This window comes from Cherax quadricarinatus, chromosome 65 (genome assembly GCF_038502225.1).
Source record: "Cherax quadricarinatus isolate ZL_2023a chromosome 65, ASM3850222v1, whole genome shotgun sequence".
Lineage (NCBI taxonomy): Eukaryota > Metazoa > Arthropoda > Malacostraca > Decapoda > Parastacidae > Cherax > Cherax quadricarinatus.
The window spans coordinates 10,583,987-10,601,486 of record NC_091356.1 but is presented as its reverse complement, the minus strand read 5'-3'; the positions used below and the strand labels follow the sequence as shown (position 1 = coordinate 10,601,486).

At 40.4% G+C, this 17,500-nt stretch overlaps 1 protein-coding gene across 4 annotated transcripts in view; it reads left to right on the top strand.

Annotated features, from left to right (window-relative positions):
- The window catches only part of LOC128700496 (multiple epidermal growth factor-like domains protein 6), a 434,002-nt gene that overhangs the window by 238,066 nt on the left and 178,436 nt on the right, over window positions 1–17,500 (top strand). For all 4 annotated transcript variants that reach the window (XM_070098931.1, XM_070098929.1, XM_070098930.1 and 1 more), the window contains 3 exons: window positions 11,968–12,052; window positions 12,565–13,312; window positions 14,547–14,666. In XM_070098931.1, coding sequence (XP_069955032.1) covers window positions 11,968–12,052; window positions 12,565–13,312; window positions 14,547–14,666 — 953 coding nt within the window. The remainder of the gene's footprint in view (window positions 1–11,967; window positions 12,053–12,564; window positions 13,313–14,546; window positions 14,667–17,500) is intronic.

Genomic DNA, 17,500 nt, shown 5'->3' with positions numbered 1-17,500 from the left:
CCAAGATATGAACTTTCAGAGTTGTAAACTTTGCCCCTAGAGTCAAGTACTCTCGAAGTAAATAAGGTGGAAATTAATGCCGAATGCGAAATTGTTTAGTCATGACTCACGAAATCGTAATGACACGACTGCAAACATACCACAGTACGGGTAGGGAATTGAACTTGAGGCTAGTGAGTAGTAAAATGCACTGACCTGGAGTTTTAAAGACACTCTTGCCGCGAGTTTAATCCCCACCCGTACCGTGGATTGTTTCTCGAGTCAAAGCAAGAACCCGAGACCAAGGTCACAATAAGGATAATGAATTATTTGGACTTATAACTAGACGTATAAGTAAAAGTCCTGTACTGAGACCCTGATCACAATGCTAAAAGTGATCAAGATAAATAACTCTATTTAGGCACAGGAAAACGTAAATACAGTTATACAAATTATCATACATAGTAATATATGCAATAAGATTACAGTAAACAGATATCACAATATGCAGAACAGCCACTGTGAAAAAAACAGTAGAATTCCAATTTGGTGATTTCTCACATTATCAAGGAACTGCACAGTTCCTTGATAATGTGAGAAATCACGAAAGCGCTTGGAATTTCACTTTTTTTCCTCAGTGGTCGTTCTGCATAGTAACATATATATAAATTACCTAGGATAACCCCAAGAAAAGGTCCGACACAATGACTTATTTCCATTGGTGGGTCTCAGGACCGAAACTTTTCTGTTATATCCTTGTGTTTACTCGCGTGTCTTAATAAACTACATAATTAGTATTATATCGCACTTGAGTCAAGGGAATTAGTATTCCCAGCGAGAAAGTTTTGTTAATTAGCACAAGTTAGCTGGAGCTTCCGTAATGACCACCTCAACAGAGAATTTGTCTTAAAGAAAGTAAGGTTCGTTGTGCTTATCTGTTCCTGTTTATGGCGTATTTTTCCTGTCTCCAGTGTTGAGTATAAGTGAGCATTATCAGTGAGCTTCGTAAACTTGGTGAATGGGATGCCAGGGTTTCCGAAAGGTTCCTTAGTGTTCATTTTCGACAAGATTTTTGGGTTCAACGTCCTTGTCAGGAGTAATGATTTGTGATGCTAAGGAAATATCTACCAGAATGGCGTTTAGGATCATGTTTCAGAATTTGAACCCTCTCAAGGGAGGTAGGTTCCCTGAAGCTGTTAAGGGGCTCTTGATCTTAGGAATGAGACCTGCTCTTTTCTTCCTTCTATCAGATCTGATTGCTCCCTATTACCCAGGCGCTGTATGACCCTACTGGTTAAGCGCTTCCCTCCTAAATAATTCAGAATTTGGAGTAGTTAACTTCTTTTAACATTAAAAGATGTGCATGGTTCTTGTTAAAATTTCTCTCTCTCTCTCTCTCTCTCTCTCTCTCTCTCTCTCTCTCTCTCTCTCTCTCTCTCTCATAATTGATTGCTCTGCAACACTTATTGTAAGAATTCTTAAAATATATATAACAGGCTACGAGCTGTTGTCCAACTTCACTTAAACCTAACTTTACGTTTATTTTCATTATGGTTAAACTATAGACGTGTAATTTATAATACCTTCATATAATTTAATTATGCTATGTAGGAATCTGTTTGAAATAAATCTTTCGATAAAATTAATGACGTTTCGCCTGATGAGCAGGCTTCTTCAGTTGGCTGTTGATTAATATGAAACTGGAAACAGTGGAAATAATTTTGAGGTGATCAGTCAGCCTTTGATAGGTTGTGGTGGTCAGTCCCTCAAGCATAGGCATCTGGTTAGAACCTTGGAACAAAAATGAGGTTTATCATTTGGAGGTAACAAAGACACCAACGGGGGGGCAGGTATGGTAGTACATTGAAAAAACAATGACAGAACCCAGCCTGATGCCTCACTTTCTACGACCTTATCCAGAAGTTAGCAAGTGGCGAGTGGTGCACACTCGAGGGCAAGCAAACTTGTGCTTTGTCATGTACAGTTAGTCACTGCTACTAAGCACGTAAAAGATACACAACTAGGGGTGTAATTTCCTAACTTCTTGCTTGCAAAATTCGCCACATGCGTTGAGTTTAAATTTCATCCCAGGATCTCCGTTTCATCGCTGGCAGTGTAAAATTTCTTCTAATCCTCCTCCTCCCAGAGTACAGTAACGTGCTTCTTTGCAAAGACATCATCTGTTTTCTCGAAAGCAAATGTGTTCTGTTGTCACTTGTAGGCAGATGCAGCTTATGAGGCACATAAATCTTCTAATAACAGGTTCATTTTCCACTATAATCTATCATGTCCGTAAGTACTATCGCATTTGCTTTCTCATTCGTAAGGTGAAGTCTAGGATCTTTCTTCAAAGATTTGTTTAGTTATACCATGAATTAAAGATCCTATACGTCACCTGACGAAACAGATAAAGCAAATGCAATAGTAATTATGGACAAGGTAGATTATAGTGGAAGAATGAACCTGTTATTAGAAGACGGAGGAACTTACGTGCCCCTTAAGACAACGATTGTTGTGAGGATACTGGGCACATTCTTTGTATAAATATATGTTAGAGTATAGTCATATCCGCAGGGATGATGGAAAGTAGATCACTGAAGTGTGTGTAATTTATATATATATATATATATATATATATATATATATATATATATATATATATATATATATATATATATATATATATATATATATATATATATATATATATGCATGGATAGTTCCTTGATAATGTGAGTAGTCACGAAAGCGCTTGGAATTTCTCTATTCTTTCAGAGTGGTTGTTTTGCATATATATATATATATTTATATATATATATATATATTTATATATATATTTATATATATATATTTATAATTACTCCTGCGACCAAGCACATTAGTATGTGAAATACTGTCAACGGCTAAGATGGAATCAAGGATGTATATTGAGTAAAAACATAACGAGATGATTATTGTAACCCCGTAAGGATTTTTGACAAGCTTTATATCATAATAACTTGAAAAAAGTCATTTACACAAGATGAAATGTTGTTGCAATTAAAGCTTTCGCAGCTTAGCGTCTGAGATTCTTGCAAGCTTAATTGCAAAAATCTAACGTAAACTAACATGACTCCCGTGTAGTAAACAACTTACAAAACACAGAAAAGATAAATAAACCACATAAGAGAGGAATAACTGGCTGTCATTGTCGTACTCTCCGTGGGGAAGAGGAGGAGGAGGAATGAAAGATGAGGTTGCAATCCGAGGAAGCCAGTCTCTAATTCCTTGGAAGAAAAGCCGTTTTCCAGCGTCAAAGGCTCCCCCTCTCTGAAGGGACCTCTTGTCAACGCAATCTTAAAGCTCATCAAAGTTACATTAGAGAGCTGTATCCAGGTGACTTTTATATCAGTTTTTTTTTCCCAAGAATGGTTCTTACCCGGGTGGTAGTGATCTAAGTGGCGTTATCTTCTTTCTCACCAGTTGTTTCTTAGTGTAAACTGTTTACCACAGTGAAACTTATGCTGATACATTCATAAGGTACAAACAACTTTTCTATAGTCTTACTTTCAAATTTTAATTTCGTATATATATATATATATATATATATATATATATATATATATATATATATATATATATATATATATATATATATATATATATATTATACACACATATGCACAAACAAACAATTGCAAACAGACGATCTTAATGCAAAACAAGACACAGTGGGTGGAAATCTTTAGCTCAAGTACTTTCGCACTTCTCAGTGCGTCATCAGGAGCTATGCAATGTTGCATGGCAGGAACTGAAAGTGTGTGTGTATCGTGCCAAATAAGTAAAACTTACGATTTTGGCTTGTATAGCAATGCACTTTTTGCCGAATAGGGCAAGCCAAAATTTGTGTATGAACTAATTTCGCAAAAATCATTCTGAAACTAACGAAAAAATATTTCATTGTTTATTATATTATCGTAAACTTGTATGAAATATATTTAGTTGGAATAAGCTAAATTAAATTGCACTTGCTATAATAATGTTAGGCAAGTTTCCTAAGGTACTTTTGGTACAAAATTATTACTTTTGATAACACTGATGAAAAACATATAAGAGAAAATTCTGGAAAAGACTTAATTTTAAATGACCTCTTGCCAACTGACCAGTTTTACCTATTCAGCACGATATATATATATATATATATATATATATATATATATATATATATCAGATTGAGTCGTAATAAACAACTGTTTAAGATGGTAAAGAATAATCAGATAGAAAACTAAATATTTCAACCTGAATGTGGTACCTTCTTCAGTATAGTAAAGAGTAGTGCTTGTAAATTCTGCTTTATGCGTTTTCTACTGCCGGAGGTCATGAGCACCAGGACGTAACTGATACATAGTGACAAACACGAGAACACCCATGCAGACTTTGAAGATTTTTTCTTGTTCAAAGTTCTGTAATTTTCAGCTTTTCAGTAATGACTCGTCCATCCCAGACAGGTCTAAAAAAACTTCACTGCAAGACTAAAATACGTTAATAAAACTATTATATTCTATTTTACTGAAAACCCTTTATTAAATACTTTTTGCTGACTTTAATGAAATTAATTATGTTAATGGTGGTATTTGCATATATATACTTTCTTCCTGCTGTTTGGGTATTTTTATTTTCCAAGTCGAGCTTCAAGGCGGCGCCTGAGGTAACTAAGTTGTGACAAATGTGAGTGAGTAAGTCTGTGTTGAAGGTAAGTTGTGTTGCAACATTGAGTCGACCTGCTGTCTCGCCACTCCTGGTGGAACTGGGCACACCCTGGTGGAACTGGGCACACCCTGGTGGAACTGGGCACACCCTGGTGGAACTGGGCACACCCTGGTGGAACTGGGCACACCCTGGTGGAACTGGGCACACCCTGGTGGAACTGGCCACTCCCTGCTGGAACTGGCCACTCCCTGGTGGAACTGGTCACTCTTTGATGAAAGTGGGCACTCCCTGGTGATACTTGGCAGCCCTTAACCAGATTATTTCTACATCCTGTGTGTAAGAGAGAGAGAACAAGAAAATTTACTGACGATATCCGCAATAACTTGTAAACTTTTGCTATATTTTGCTTAGCATTAAACCAGCTATGACGAGACAGCTACGCCACTCAGCATATTCTCCTACCACATGAGTACTGACAAGCTTGTGTACACTTGGGAAATTTTTTCCCCTCTCATAGAAACAAAACTAAACTCGTTCTCCTGACATTGTAAACAACGTCAGTAAGTCAACGGTGAAAACTTACAAAGTGTTGATGCTGTTAACTGATGCAGTGCTTAGCTAATTGCGTTCACTGTTCCCAAGATTATATGTATATATAATTACACCTCGTGGTGTATGGACCTATAGGTGGTATATGTCTTTTGTTTTATGTTCCTTCTGTTGTGTATGTTCTCGTAGTTTTGTATTGCATTTCATGCATAGTGCAACGCTGTGATTTCCGGTGGAAGGATCCAGGAGGATAGGTGAAGCCTCAAGCTACGGGGGTTAGGTTCCTGTAGGGGCTGTGAAGCCTCAAGCCAAGGGGGATAGGTTCCTGGAGGGAGTGTAAAGCCTCAAGCTACGGGGGTTAGGTTCCAGGAGGGGCTGTGACGCCCCTCTCCCATCGGCCATTCCAGGACGTTCCAAAACGTATATTTCTTCCCAGCAGTCCGTCCTCACGCCATATGTGAAGAACTTGTGCTTATTAACACTCTCAAGAGACCTACATGTATTTATAAAAAATTTCCAGCCCCTTTATCATAATTAATTATTAGCTGGTACTTATACACTCGTAAATAAGCATATTTGACGCCAAAGTTAACCTAACCTAACTAAGCCTAACCAAAACCTATTTATCCTAACGTAGTATAAATTGTGAAAAAATTTGAAGCTTTTAAAAATACAGTAGACTTCATTTCTTTTTTGCCTTTTTCAAAACGTAGTTTATATATAATATTTTTAGGAACAAGAAAGCCACTAGCATGAGGTACATTTAGAAATTAACGTTTTTTTAATACGTTAGAAACTCACGGTAGAGTGAGGATGGAGAACCGACTCCCTGGTAGTTCTCCGCGTCACTTGGGCAGTAAGTGCTTGTTAAGTGGGACGAAGTGGGGGTTTTAAGAGCGTGAATTATAACCGGAGTTAGTCATGAATCTAGATGATGTCAGGGGTTTGTTAGACGGAAGTGGTGTAGTTACCAGTTGTGAAAGGTACTTGTTTATAGACACTTAGACTGTTGTGGTGTGTGTGTGTGTGTGTGTGTGTGTGTGTGTGTGTGTGTGTGTGTGTGTGTGTGTGTGTTTGTGTGTGTACTTGCCTATTTGTACTTCCATTTTTGTGGTTACCGGGGTCGAATCATAGCTCCTGGCCCCGCCGCTTCGCCAGTCGTTACTAGATCCACTCTTTCCTTTCTCCAAGAGCCTTATCGTACCTCATCTTAAAGCTGTGTATGGATGGTGCCTCCACTACTTCACTCTCCAGATTGTTCCTCTGTGTGTGTGTGTGTGTGTGTGAAGTCTGTGTGTTTGTGCTGGACGGCAAGGAGATAATTCATGAATGGCTGAGAGTATCATCACCATCCTAAGAAGGTATTTGTTGATGCTGATGAGCTCAGAGTGTCAGGTTCCTCCCCCCCCCCTCCCTCCCCCAGAGCCCTCCTGCTCATTTTATTCGCGGTCTCAGATGTTAACTTCATTGCTCAGATTAGCCAAGCAAATTGTCAATACTGTAGCACACTGAAGAGTTCTGTTTGCTTTGAATAAAAGTGTCTCAAATTCTCAGTAAGCACTTGAAGGGAAAGTGGGATTATATCATCGAGTATGTGATCACCTTTGTCTCATTTGGTTGAGTTTCCATGGGTTGAGTCACAGCTTCTTATCTCTTAAGCTCTTTCGTGCAGTTGTGGCTGTGGATAACCAGCTACTGAACTCCCCCCCCCCTCCCTTCAAGGGAGGTTCCTTGACGCTGGTGAGGGGCTCTTGATCTAGGGAATTGGATCTGTGCTCCAGTGCCCTGAATTGAACCTGAATACCTTCCATCTCCCCCCCCCCACACGCGCTGTATATTCCTACGGGTTTAGCGCTCCCTCGTAATAATTATAACTTTGAATCCCCGTCTCTCTCTCTCTCTCTCTCTCTCTCTCTCTCTGTCTCTGTGTTTAGCTCTTCTTTTTTTTATTATACTAATAGTCTCTCTTCCACAGCTTCTCTTTCGGAGTTGAGTTATTCCTTCCTTCACCATTTCACTTTCGCCCTTATTTCCTTTCATTTTTTTAAATTATCCATCAGTTGAGCTTCACTAACTCCCTTCACTTGAGTCTCTTTTCATTAAATTATCCATCAGTTGAGCTTCACTAACTCCCTTCACTTGAGTCTCTTTTCATTAAATTATCCATCAGTTGAGCTTCACTAACTCCCTTCACTTGAGTCTCTTTTCATTAAATTATCCATCAGTTGAGCTTCACTAACTCCCTTCACTTGAGTCTCTTTTCATTAAATTATCCATCAGTTGAGCTTCACTAACTCCCTTCACTTGAGTCTCTTTTCATTAAATTATCCATCAGTTGAGCTTCACTAACTCCCTTCATTTGAGTCTCTTTTCATGAAGATTCTTTCTGGTGTTTTAAAGTTTCTCTAACTCTTTAATAACTAATACCCTTTACAAAGACAACAGCCTAGTGTTCTTGTTAATCAGAACATCGCTGGTGACCCTGTAACACTGCTCATGATCTTTCTATCGCTGTCCAAAGTCTAAATTTGTTAGACAAGTGGATACAAATGCAACTAATGACATTTTATAAGGCAACGTATCGCTCTCCAGGAGCTTTGTCAATCCGCAATAGCTTGACAAAGCTTTTGGAGAGCAAAACGTTGCCACAAAAAGTCACATTAGTTGCATTTGTGTCCATTTACTTGCATTTGGTCGGTGATTCTATCATTATTACTAATGCTAAATTTGTTTGCAACAGATAAGACATAATCAGTTGCCATAAATCCAGATTCACTGCTGTCAACCCTTCTTGGGGCCTAGTTCCTGGTAATTTTGTGTATCCATAGGCTCTTGTTCTACCGTCCACACTCCTCAGGATGTCTTTGCGGTGCATATCGAACTAGCCGCTTCGGCCGCAAAATTTAATGTTCCATCTGTCTAGACTACGATGTGGAGTTTCGAGCCATCGTCTAGGATCTTGGCACCATTTTGTCTTGCTCCACATACACCCGGCTGCTGTGTTGTGATTTTAACTCTTGTGTTTGCTATTCTGACCTCCCCAACAGGAAGATTTCGATTCCCTTGTGACATAGTTGTGTGCACTTGCTTCATAAGCTGGGTCTATAATAAAAAAAAAAATCACAATACCGTGATTGGAACAATATACAAATTACTCGCACGTAGAAGATTTCAAACTTTGGTCCGACTTGGACTATTAACTAGTCTTGGGCCACTAATTAATGGTCCAAGTCAGACCGAAATTTCATAACTCTCAAGTCTCCTATATGCATGGGTCTGTAACCACATACACAAATTCTATTAATGATTGTTTGGTGAGGGGGGGGTGGAAGAACTATCCATTTTGCTTATCTTTTTCGTTACTTTTCCCTTTGCTTTCTGTGTTCTTGTGCCTTATTCATTGTGGCTTGTGGCTCGGGTGGTAGTGACTACGGCTTACAGTTGAAAAATCCGGGTTTTATCCCGGGACGAACTGAAACACTGGAGTATTTCTCATTACACCCGATGCCTCCATTCACCTAGCAATAACTAGGAGCCTGAGTGTTAGTTAACTGTTGCGGATCGTATGCCGGGGAAGAGGATCAAAATACCCGAATGGAATTATAAGCCGCACTGACTGGCTTTGTTACCCTGGCTTACAGACCATCGAGTAAATAATCTAAATAAACCTTTTTCCCTGTAAGCTACACTAATGTTTTTGAGACTAAAATCATATCTGGATAAATAACAATTGTAACCAGATATAAACACGTAAATAGTTCATTACCACTGTAACTTTAGCTATCACAACTTTGGAACACAGTTCCTGGACCCTTTATGTGCCAATGTAATCTTTTGACTGCCACCCGCAGGATGGGTATGGGGTTCACAGTAAGGTTTAGATGTTGCCGCCGAAGTGGCTAGCTTATTGTGCATCATCCATCCCATAGAGGGCAGCACAAGTGTATATGGATACACAGAAGGCCTTAAAACTAGGCTCCAAGTAGGGTAAACAGAAGTACATTTGGATTTATATCTTAAATTATCTTTGCTTAATATATCTAAAATCTTCCTTTCATTGAGGAGAAATATTCCTGTATATTGATTTTTATACTGTCTCTTTATTCCTCAGTAAGTAGACAACCTAACGCAAACTGTTCAAGAAAGTGACCATAAGACTAATCAAATAGTTTGCATTTAATTAAATATCTGTGCGTCTGCCAAACTACCAGAATAATATTAAACTAACTGCCTAGCGGCAGGTTGGCTAGGCCCCCAGGAGTGCCTGCTGTCTAGGTCCTCAGATGTCAGGTTGACCCTTTGATGGCCGTCGGCACTGCCTCTCGACTACGATGTTCCCCAAGATTAATTAACATCTCAATGTGAACCTGTCGAAACTCCTCCTGTCTACCACACCCCTGTTTGTGAGTGTGTGTTTGGGTTGAGTTAGTTTGGATGGGTGTTTGGTTTGGTGAGTGGGTTGTTTGGCGAGTATGGGTTGACGAGTGGGTGAATGGTTCGGTGAGTGGGCGGTTGACTAAATTACTTTGTGTACCACTTTAGAGTAGCTGCTATAAGCGTACCACTATGAATGAAGTGTATGAGTGATGATAGATGTGGAAGAGGGTGTGATTCAGGGGAGGGAGATAGTCTTCCCCTACGCCACTATGAAAGACGACTGTTACCACTACTACATAGAATATTTCTCAGCATTCATAGTGAAATTCTAAGAACAAAAACTCTCTCCCCCGGCGGGCCACAACTACATCCCCACGATACAGGCAAGACGATACTTCCCCATTAGAGCTGCTTCAGACAGGCTGGAGGTGGAGTTACAACAGGTCATCCTTCTCTCCACTGTTACTCATCCTGCTGGATGAGTATCAGCTCTGGAGGGCAAAGAAACTATACACCAAAGACTGATAGCACTCGTAACAGGCACTATCATCTATTCCGATGAGAAAATGGTGGATGGGCAACATAAAACTGTAAGCTAGATCGTGTGACACGGTGACTGCCAGCACAAGGTTGGGATATTACCTGTGGCAGATGAATGACTTTATCACAGGTGAAGCTGCCGTCCCTGCTTATTCCACTTGTAAACCCCCCAGGGAAGGTTCCTTGATGTTGGTGAGGGGCTCTTGATTTAGGGAATTGGATCTGTGCTCCAGTTCCCCGACTTAAGCCTGAATGCCTTCCACATCTCCCCTCCAGGCGCTGTATAATCCTACGGGTTTAGCGCTTCCCCCTTGATTATAATAATCCACCTGTAAACTCTGCGAAAAAGAAAAGGTATACGACCTTTGTGTGTGTGTGTGTGTGTGTGTGTGTGTGTGTGTGTGTGTGTGTGTGTGTGTGTCTAATAAAATACGAATGTGAGAAAATAAATGCCTGAGAGGCTACATGTGCTTGCACAATCCCACTGATGTACAAGCACATGCAAGACCTGGGTATTTCTTTCCATTCCTTGTACTTTTAATATTTGTAGTCGCTTGTTTTATTGTATGCAGTTATGTTGGAAAAGATATGAAATACCGACAAGTTAAGGATTAAGATACATGTGCAACAGTTGGGTATCTTTATTGAAGAAACGTTTCGCCTACACAGTAGACCTCTTCAGTCAAATACAGAGGAAGCAGAAAGTAGTGAAATAAAGATGATGTAATCAGTCAGTCAACCTTAGAGCCGAACTCTTCTCCAGGCTGAGGGACTGACCACCTCAGATATTTATTCTCCAATGTTGATGGACTGATTACATCATTATTATTTCACTTCTACTACTCCCTCTGTATTTGACTGAAGAAGCCTACTGTGTAGGCGAAACGTTTCATCAATAAAGATACCCAACTGTTGCACACGCCTTAATCCTCATTATATGCAGTTAAAATATCCCAGGGGCATTTGCTCTAGGTACATCAGGACAGTAATTTTAACTTGATCCTTGTGAATCTTAGTGACAGTGTCTCCAGACTCTTTAGTAGGTAATTCATTAATGCTTGTGTGACAGTATTGATTGTGTTGTGTCGTTATAAATCATCATGGGCTACCCTGACGCAAAGCGGGGTCTAGGATCGTAACTCTTGAAGGTTAATTCTTATGCCAGCAGGAAACAAATCTGGGGAGGTCATAACTTGTTCGACTTTGTCTCGAAATACAAAATTAGATTCCCGTAAAAGGCCTCCAAGTTCTGTATTTTTATGATGTAATAGATTCTGGCATCTCGCAATAATCTGAATTCAACTGAAACTTACTTAGTCTCACTTATAAATACCAACCAGTAACAATTTATCTAAAAATGATTATACTTTTAGTACACAGCAAAGTCCCAGCCAAAATTCCTGTCAGACATGTTGTATGACCCTTGTGGGTTTGGCACCTAGTTATAATAATCCTGCCAAACATATCCATAAAAGAAATATTTTCGTTTTATTCAATTCGCAGTTAACCCACATATATTGAATTTCAAAACTGGATGGTATCTCGATCGATCTTGGACCATTACCAGTTCTTATATAAGGAAGAACAGGAAAGAAAGCTAGAAGATAGATCACGTGACTTGAGGATACAGCCTGTTTTCCCCAAACACAAACAACAGACTTTCATATTCAGAAAATGTACTGAAAAGGATCCCACTGTATAGATTGAAAAAAAAATGTCAATTTCCAAATTGTGGGGCTTTTGAAAGATTTAAAATTGTGACTTTTTTTTCTGTAATACGATTTTGATCACATCTCGTGTTTCTCATCTCATGTTACTGTCTGTCACCCACAGAACCAAATACCGCACAGTGTACCAGGAACGGGAGGAGGTCCACACTCACAAGATCTTTGCATGTTGTCCCGGCTGGGCTGTACAGGTAAGCTGCTTCTCTGCCAGGGTCACCTCTGGTTAATATAATTGTCTCTAAAGCTTAGAGTAACTATAGATCTCATCTATATTAGTTAAATTAGATCATGTCTTCAAAGATGTTTATACCAGGTCACTACGCATCCAGAATCATCCCAAGTTAAAGCATTACTGGGATCATCCTAGGGTGATACAATACTAGGATCATCCCTCCACCCCTGGGTAGTTTACTAACTAGGTGATCCAAGTCTGACAGGCTACTAGGTTCAACAGCTTGGTAGCCAGTTAGTGTCGATAAATTGAGCCTCGTAGAAGTAAATAAAAAAAGCTTCTAGGATTTTTTTTTTTTTAGTCTCCCCGAAGCAGTCTTGACTATTTTTCTTTCCCATGCTTATTTATTGGTAAAATTTTACTGAGGACTTCACGTGCACGTAGAATTATAATATGCAGGCCTCCTGTTGTGTGCGAGCCCTGTTGTATGCAACTCATTTTGTGTGTTCTAAAACATTGTTGTTACCCCAGGATGCCATGGAAAGAGACGAGAAGAAAGGAGGAAAACGGCACAAAGGAGAAGAGACGAGCGATGGAGGCTCAGGAGGCTGCTCCGTTAGAGTGGAAACCTCTCCTGAAAATGGTGGTAGAGAGATTACACGTGAGGGCCATGTTTATCACTTAGTCGACGGCTCTCAGGAGAAAAAGAACAACTCTTACTTCAAGGGCGAGCTCTACCACTTGTACAAGCTTGTCTATGGTCCAGTGGAAGGTGAACAGAGCCTCGGAAATGAGAGCACTGAAGCTGTGTCGTTTTTGCCTTATTCTCAGCCGCATCAGGAAGCTCAGGGCAATAAGAGCATCAAGACTTTCGACTATGCCAGCGATGACCCGGCCTCGCAGGACTATAACAGAGCAGGAGATCTGGTACTTCCTCCAAGCTCTCAGCAGTCTTCACCTTCAGGTAGCAAGGATGATGTTCCCGACGAGGTATCCACGAACTCTCGCCGCCACAGAGCCCACCATCACAAGCGACCTTCCACTTCCCACACTCCAACAGTCGGCCACCGCCACCACCGCTCACGTAACAATCTTAATCGTCACCACTATCGGCGCCACAGAAGTCGTTCTGCTACAGGTCGTGAGGAGGGCGTCGAGAATAATACGACATATACGCCAGGCAAAAACAGTCGTCGCCCCTATCACAAAGTTTACAGGAACAAGAACAAGAATGACACAGAGTTTGACGCCTACAGCTACACCATCATCTTGGCACCCAGTAAGTCTTAACTATACCAGGACGCAGCAGAAGCAGCATTTATTTAGATAGTTTCGCCTACAGGTGAGCGAAACCTGTCCATATAAAGGCGTGCTCTGAAATCTTTGTATTATAATACCTGTAGGCATATTTTTGCTAAACAAGCCAAGTCTTGTTACTTCCGAGAAAGACCTTCAACGGTTGAAAATTCTCGCTAAAAACTACACAGTATATGCATAATTATTTCAGTGGATATTATTATATTCATGGGAATTCACTAAACCCATAAGTCATCCAGTGCCTGTGGAATGCGACCAGGATTACTCCCATGAAGGGAAGGGTAGCCCGGGTTTCATGGATCAGGAGCCCTTCATCAGCATTAACTTCCTTCATCTTGAAGGCTAAATGTACATTTGGCAGTTCCCTTATTTTATGTTTTAGGGCCTTCAAGCTAGTGAGAGGTTCTTGATCCAAAGGAATGAAGCGGCTCTTTACTTCCTCTAATTATGCTTTATTACCACCCAGTCTCCATGCAATGTAAAAATATATTTATAATCCTATAATAATGTCTTAATTTCTACAATCACATGTACAAGGTATACAAGCCTAGCTGACATACATGATAAACTGGTCAAATTAGGTCAGTTTTGTCCCGGGATGCGACCCACACCAGTCCACTAACACCCAGGTACCCATTTTACTAATGGGTGAACATAGACAAACGGTGTAAGGAAACACGCATGTTTTCACCCTTGCCGGGAATCGAACCCGGACCCTCAGCATAGAAAGCTAGAGCTTTTGACACCAGGCCGCGAGCCAGGTGGATCTGGCTATTCTTCGTGAATAAAATAATGGAGACGTAGCAATTATAATTAATAAGAATGTGGTGTCAAGGACACGCTGAGACTGCTTATAAGAAGCCCTTAATGGGTTATTATTCAATACATCTTAATGACCCCTAATCAGCGCTGCATGACCCTTGTCGGTTTAGAGCTTTATTATTTGATTATAATAATGACCACTAAGATGGCCGTCAGGGAATTTTTTTCCTAACAAATATTCCTTGACGGTGCCATTTTCCAGGCACTGTACGCCCATACAGAATTTACGCTTCCCTATAAATGTAGTAATTTGCCATCATAAATAATGAAAATAACCCACACTATTGTAGCACTTGTATTTTAATGAATATAATAATTGACAATGCAAACAAGCTTGCAAACTAAAAGTTAATGTTGTGGTTCACTGTTTACAGGAAAGAGGGGGGAACGTAGGCGCGGCGGCGCACCCAGTGAACGACCTGGGGGAGTGGCAGCGCAGGAGCAGGTGGCGCAGCTGCAGGAAGTGGTGGTAACCCCTCCTGGAGTACCTCACAGTAAGTCCCTCACCTTTGACGCCTCTTCTCATGCCTGGAAGTCCTTCCTCACATATTAAGTGCTCACGTCTTAATTTCTCACTTCTTAATTTCTCACTTCTTAATTCCTCATGGTTTCAGCAAAAGTATTTGGTTAGTCCAGGAGCTGCACTGTGAGGTGTAAGTCATGTTAGTTCTATAATAATCCCAAAGACTGGAAATAAGATCTGGACTGTTTCGGTCCATCCCGGGCCATTATAAAGTCGCAAGCATCTTGATAATGCTCCAGCACAGACATGTACATGGTTTATACATGAAAGTATGTGACTTAAAGTATTAATACTTGCTTTAGGTTATCTACATTCAGGATCTGAGTTGTGGTGCTGTTGGCATGTACTATTCTTGATGTCTGGATCTGAAATGGCTCCTAATTATGGCCTGCAGTGTTGAACGTCAGATCATATACATACTGAGCACGAGTAGAGGTGAACTTCCAGTATGTAAGTCGTCTGGGATCTGGAACTATGCTGGAGTGAAGAGATGGTATGTTTCTGAGGGAGACTTTGGATATTTCGTCTGGTTTCCACTGACCTTGGGATAATTTATAGGATGCTTTGTTTGTGCTGACACGATGATTTTGTTTCGCTTATTGCTATAAGTCCTGCGAGTTATGATTGTACCATTCTAGTTGAATTGGTACTCCTTAGAGAAGCTTTTAAAGATATGTTTAGTATCCTGTACATTGATTCGGTTTATGCTCAACATACAGTCGTTCTCCTAACACGAGTGTCTCAAATCATGCCCCGTTCAGTGGTGTCTCCGGCACTATGTCGAGGACACGGCATGAAGCAACTGCTGACATAAGTTGCTATAGACCGTAGTGTCTACTAGCAAGTCCTAATGTGGTAACCATTAGCCATAAGGTATCTGCTTGCTTATCGACTGCATTTGGTGGTCCGAGTATAGGGTGTCAGGTCACATTGAAGATTCTAGTCAAAATATTGTCTGGTCATCATGGGAAGTAACGTCACCCCAAGAGTGGAGTTATCACAAGAGTCGTGTCACCATTACTGGGTATACAGTAACCACCATGGGAAAGTCTACCACCATTACTGGGTACAGTCACCGTGGTCGGGGATTCCTCCCCCATGACAGGCACTAGTCATTAGAGGGTAACACCTCTTAACAGAAATGCAACGTGAGTGCATCCACGGCTTCGAACACTAAGACGACCCATCTCACCACACCCACTACACTTCAATGGCCCCTCATGAGAGGTTCCTTGACGCTGGTGAGGGGCTCTTGATCTAGGGGATTGGATTGTGCTCCGGTTCCCTGAATTGAGCCTGAATACCTTCCATCCCCCTCCCCCCACGGGCGCTGTATAATACCACGGGTTTAGCGCTCCCCCATAATTATAATAATAATACACTTCAATGACAAAGGGCTACCTTCATTCTGAAGAGCTTTTGATCTAAGATGTTAGAGCTCCGCTAACATCAAACTTGATTACCTTCCATACCTCATGCTCTTCATATCCAACTTCTTTAACGCACTTACCCTTGAATATCACATTCTAATTAAATAGCAGTATACTAATTAGAAAGCAACATATTAAGACACCAATATACTAGTGAGAAATGTAATTGAATCTGCTGAAATTATTCCTTTCTGTGAACTGCTATATTATCAGGTTACTTAGCAATATATTATATAAATTGTTCTTTTTAGTATGTCTTACGAACAGTAATTGCAGATTTGATTATATCTGCAAAATTCCGACTGATTTTTCAATACATCATTCAACTTCAACGGAATGATATTAACTTCCACAGAATAACAATTGAGTGATATTTATCTTCCATGTATCTACCTCCCACAGTATACTTAACTACATGATATAAAATTCAAACCCCTTATAATATTCGACTCTCACGGTATAATATTCAACTCGAAAATATTCATAGGCAAATTAAGTGTATGTGGTGTGTCGGTTGAGTAGCGAGTCCCACCACAGATGACTGCCAATCTACCAGCAGTTAATGGTTGGTTAACAACCCCTCCTTCGAGGCCTGGCAGCTGGCCTGATCAGTCAGGCTATTAGTGTTATGAGCAAGCAGTTCAGCGTAAGCAGGCTAACCAGGAAATGTCTGGAGGAACTTGTCAAGTTCCTCCTGAACATTGATTCTTTACGATTCGCTAAATCGTAGTAACACGATTGTAAGCAGGTCACAGAACAGGTGGGGTTTGAACGCATGGCAATTGACTTTTAGGACACGCTTGCCATTGATAGAAGTTGGGATAGAGGTTGCAAGTGTAGTGGTCGGGAGAAAGGCAGGTGGAGCATGCGAGAAAAATATCAAGCAGTTATCCAGTAATCACATCATGCATGAACGAGATTAAATCGTTTCCAATCTCCGTAATTACTGCCGATTCCCATTCGTTACGTTAGCTGTTTCTTCGTGAAGTGTTCTGTGTTTGTTGTTCCAACTGCATTGTTCCACCACAGCGTTTCCAGGGAAGTCTTTCAGTTTCTCAACTGAAAGCTGGCATACCAGGGCTGGCTTTCCATTCTATAAGATAAAAAATCAACAGATGGCATAAGTGTCTGGCAGCAGTAGATTATTATTAGTAGTAGTAGTATATTTACGAGAAAGTACTAAATCCGTATGGGCCACATAGCGCCTGGGAAATGGGAGATATTCAAAATTTGATTCAAGGAATATTTGGGTAGTTTTAATTCCTTGATTTAAGATCCTATTACCCTCGTTAAAAAAAACCCTCTTGAAGTTTTTCATGACATTAAATAAAGACCTGAATGCTCAAAGAGAAAAAAACAATAGCAACATAATCTA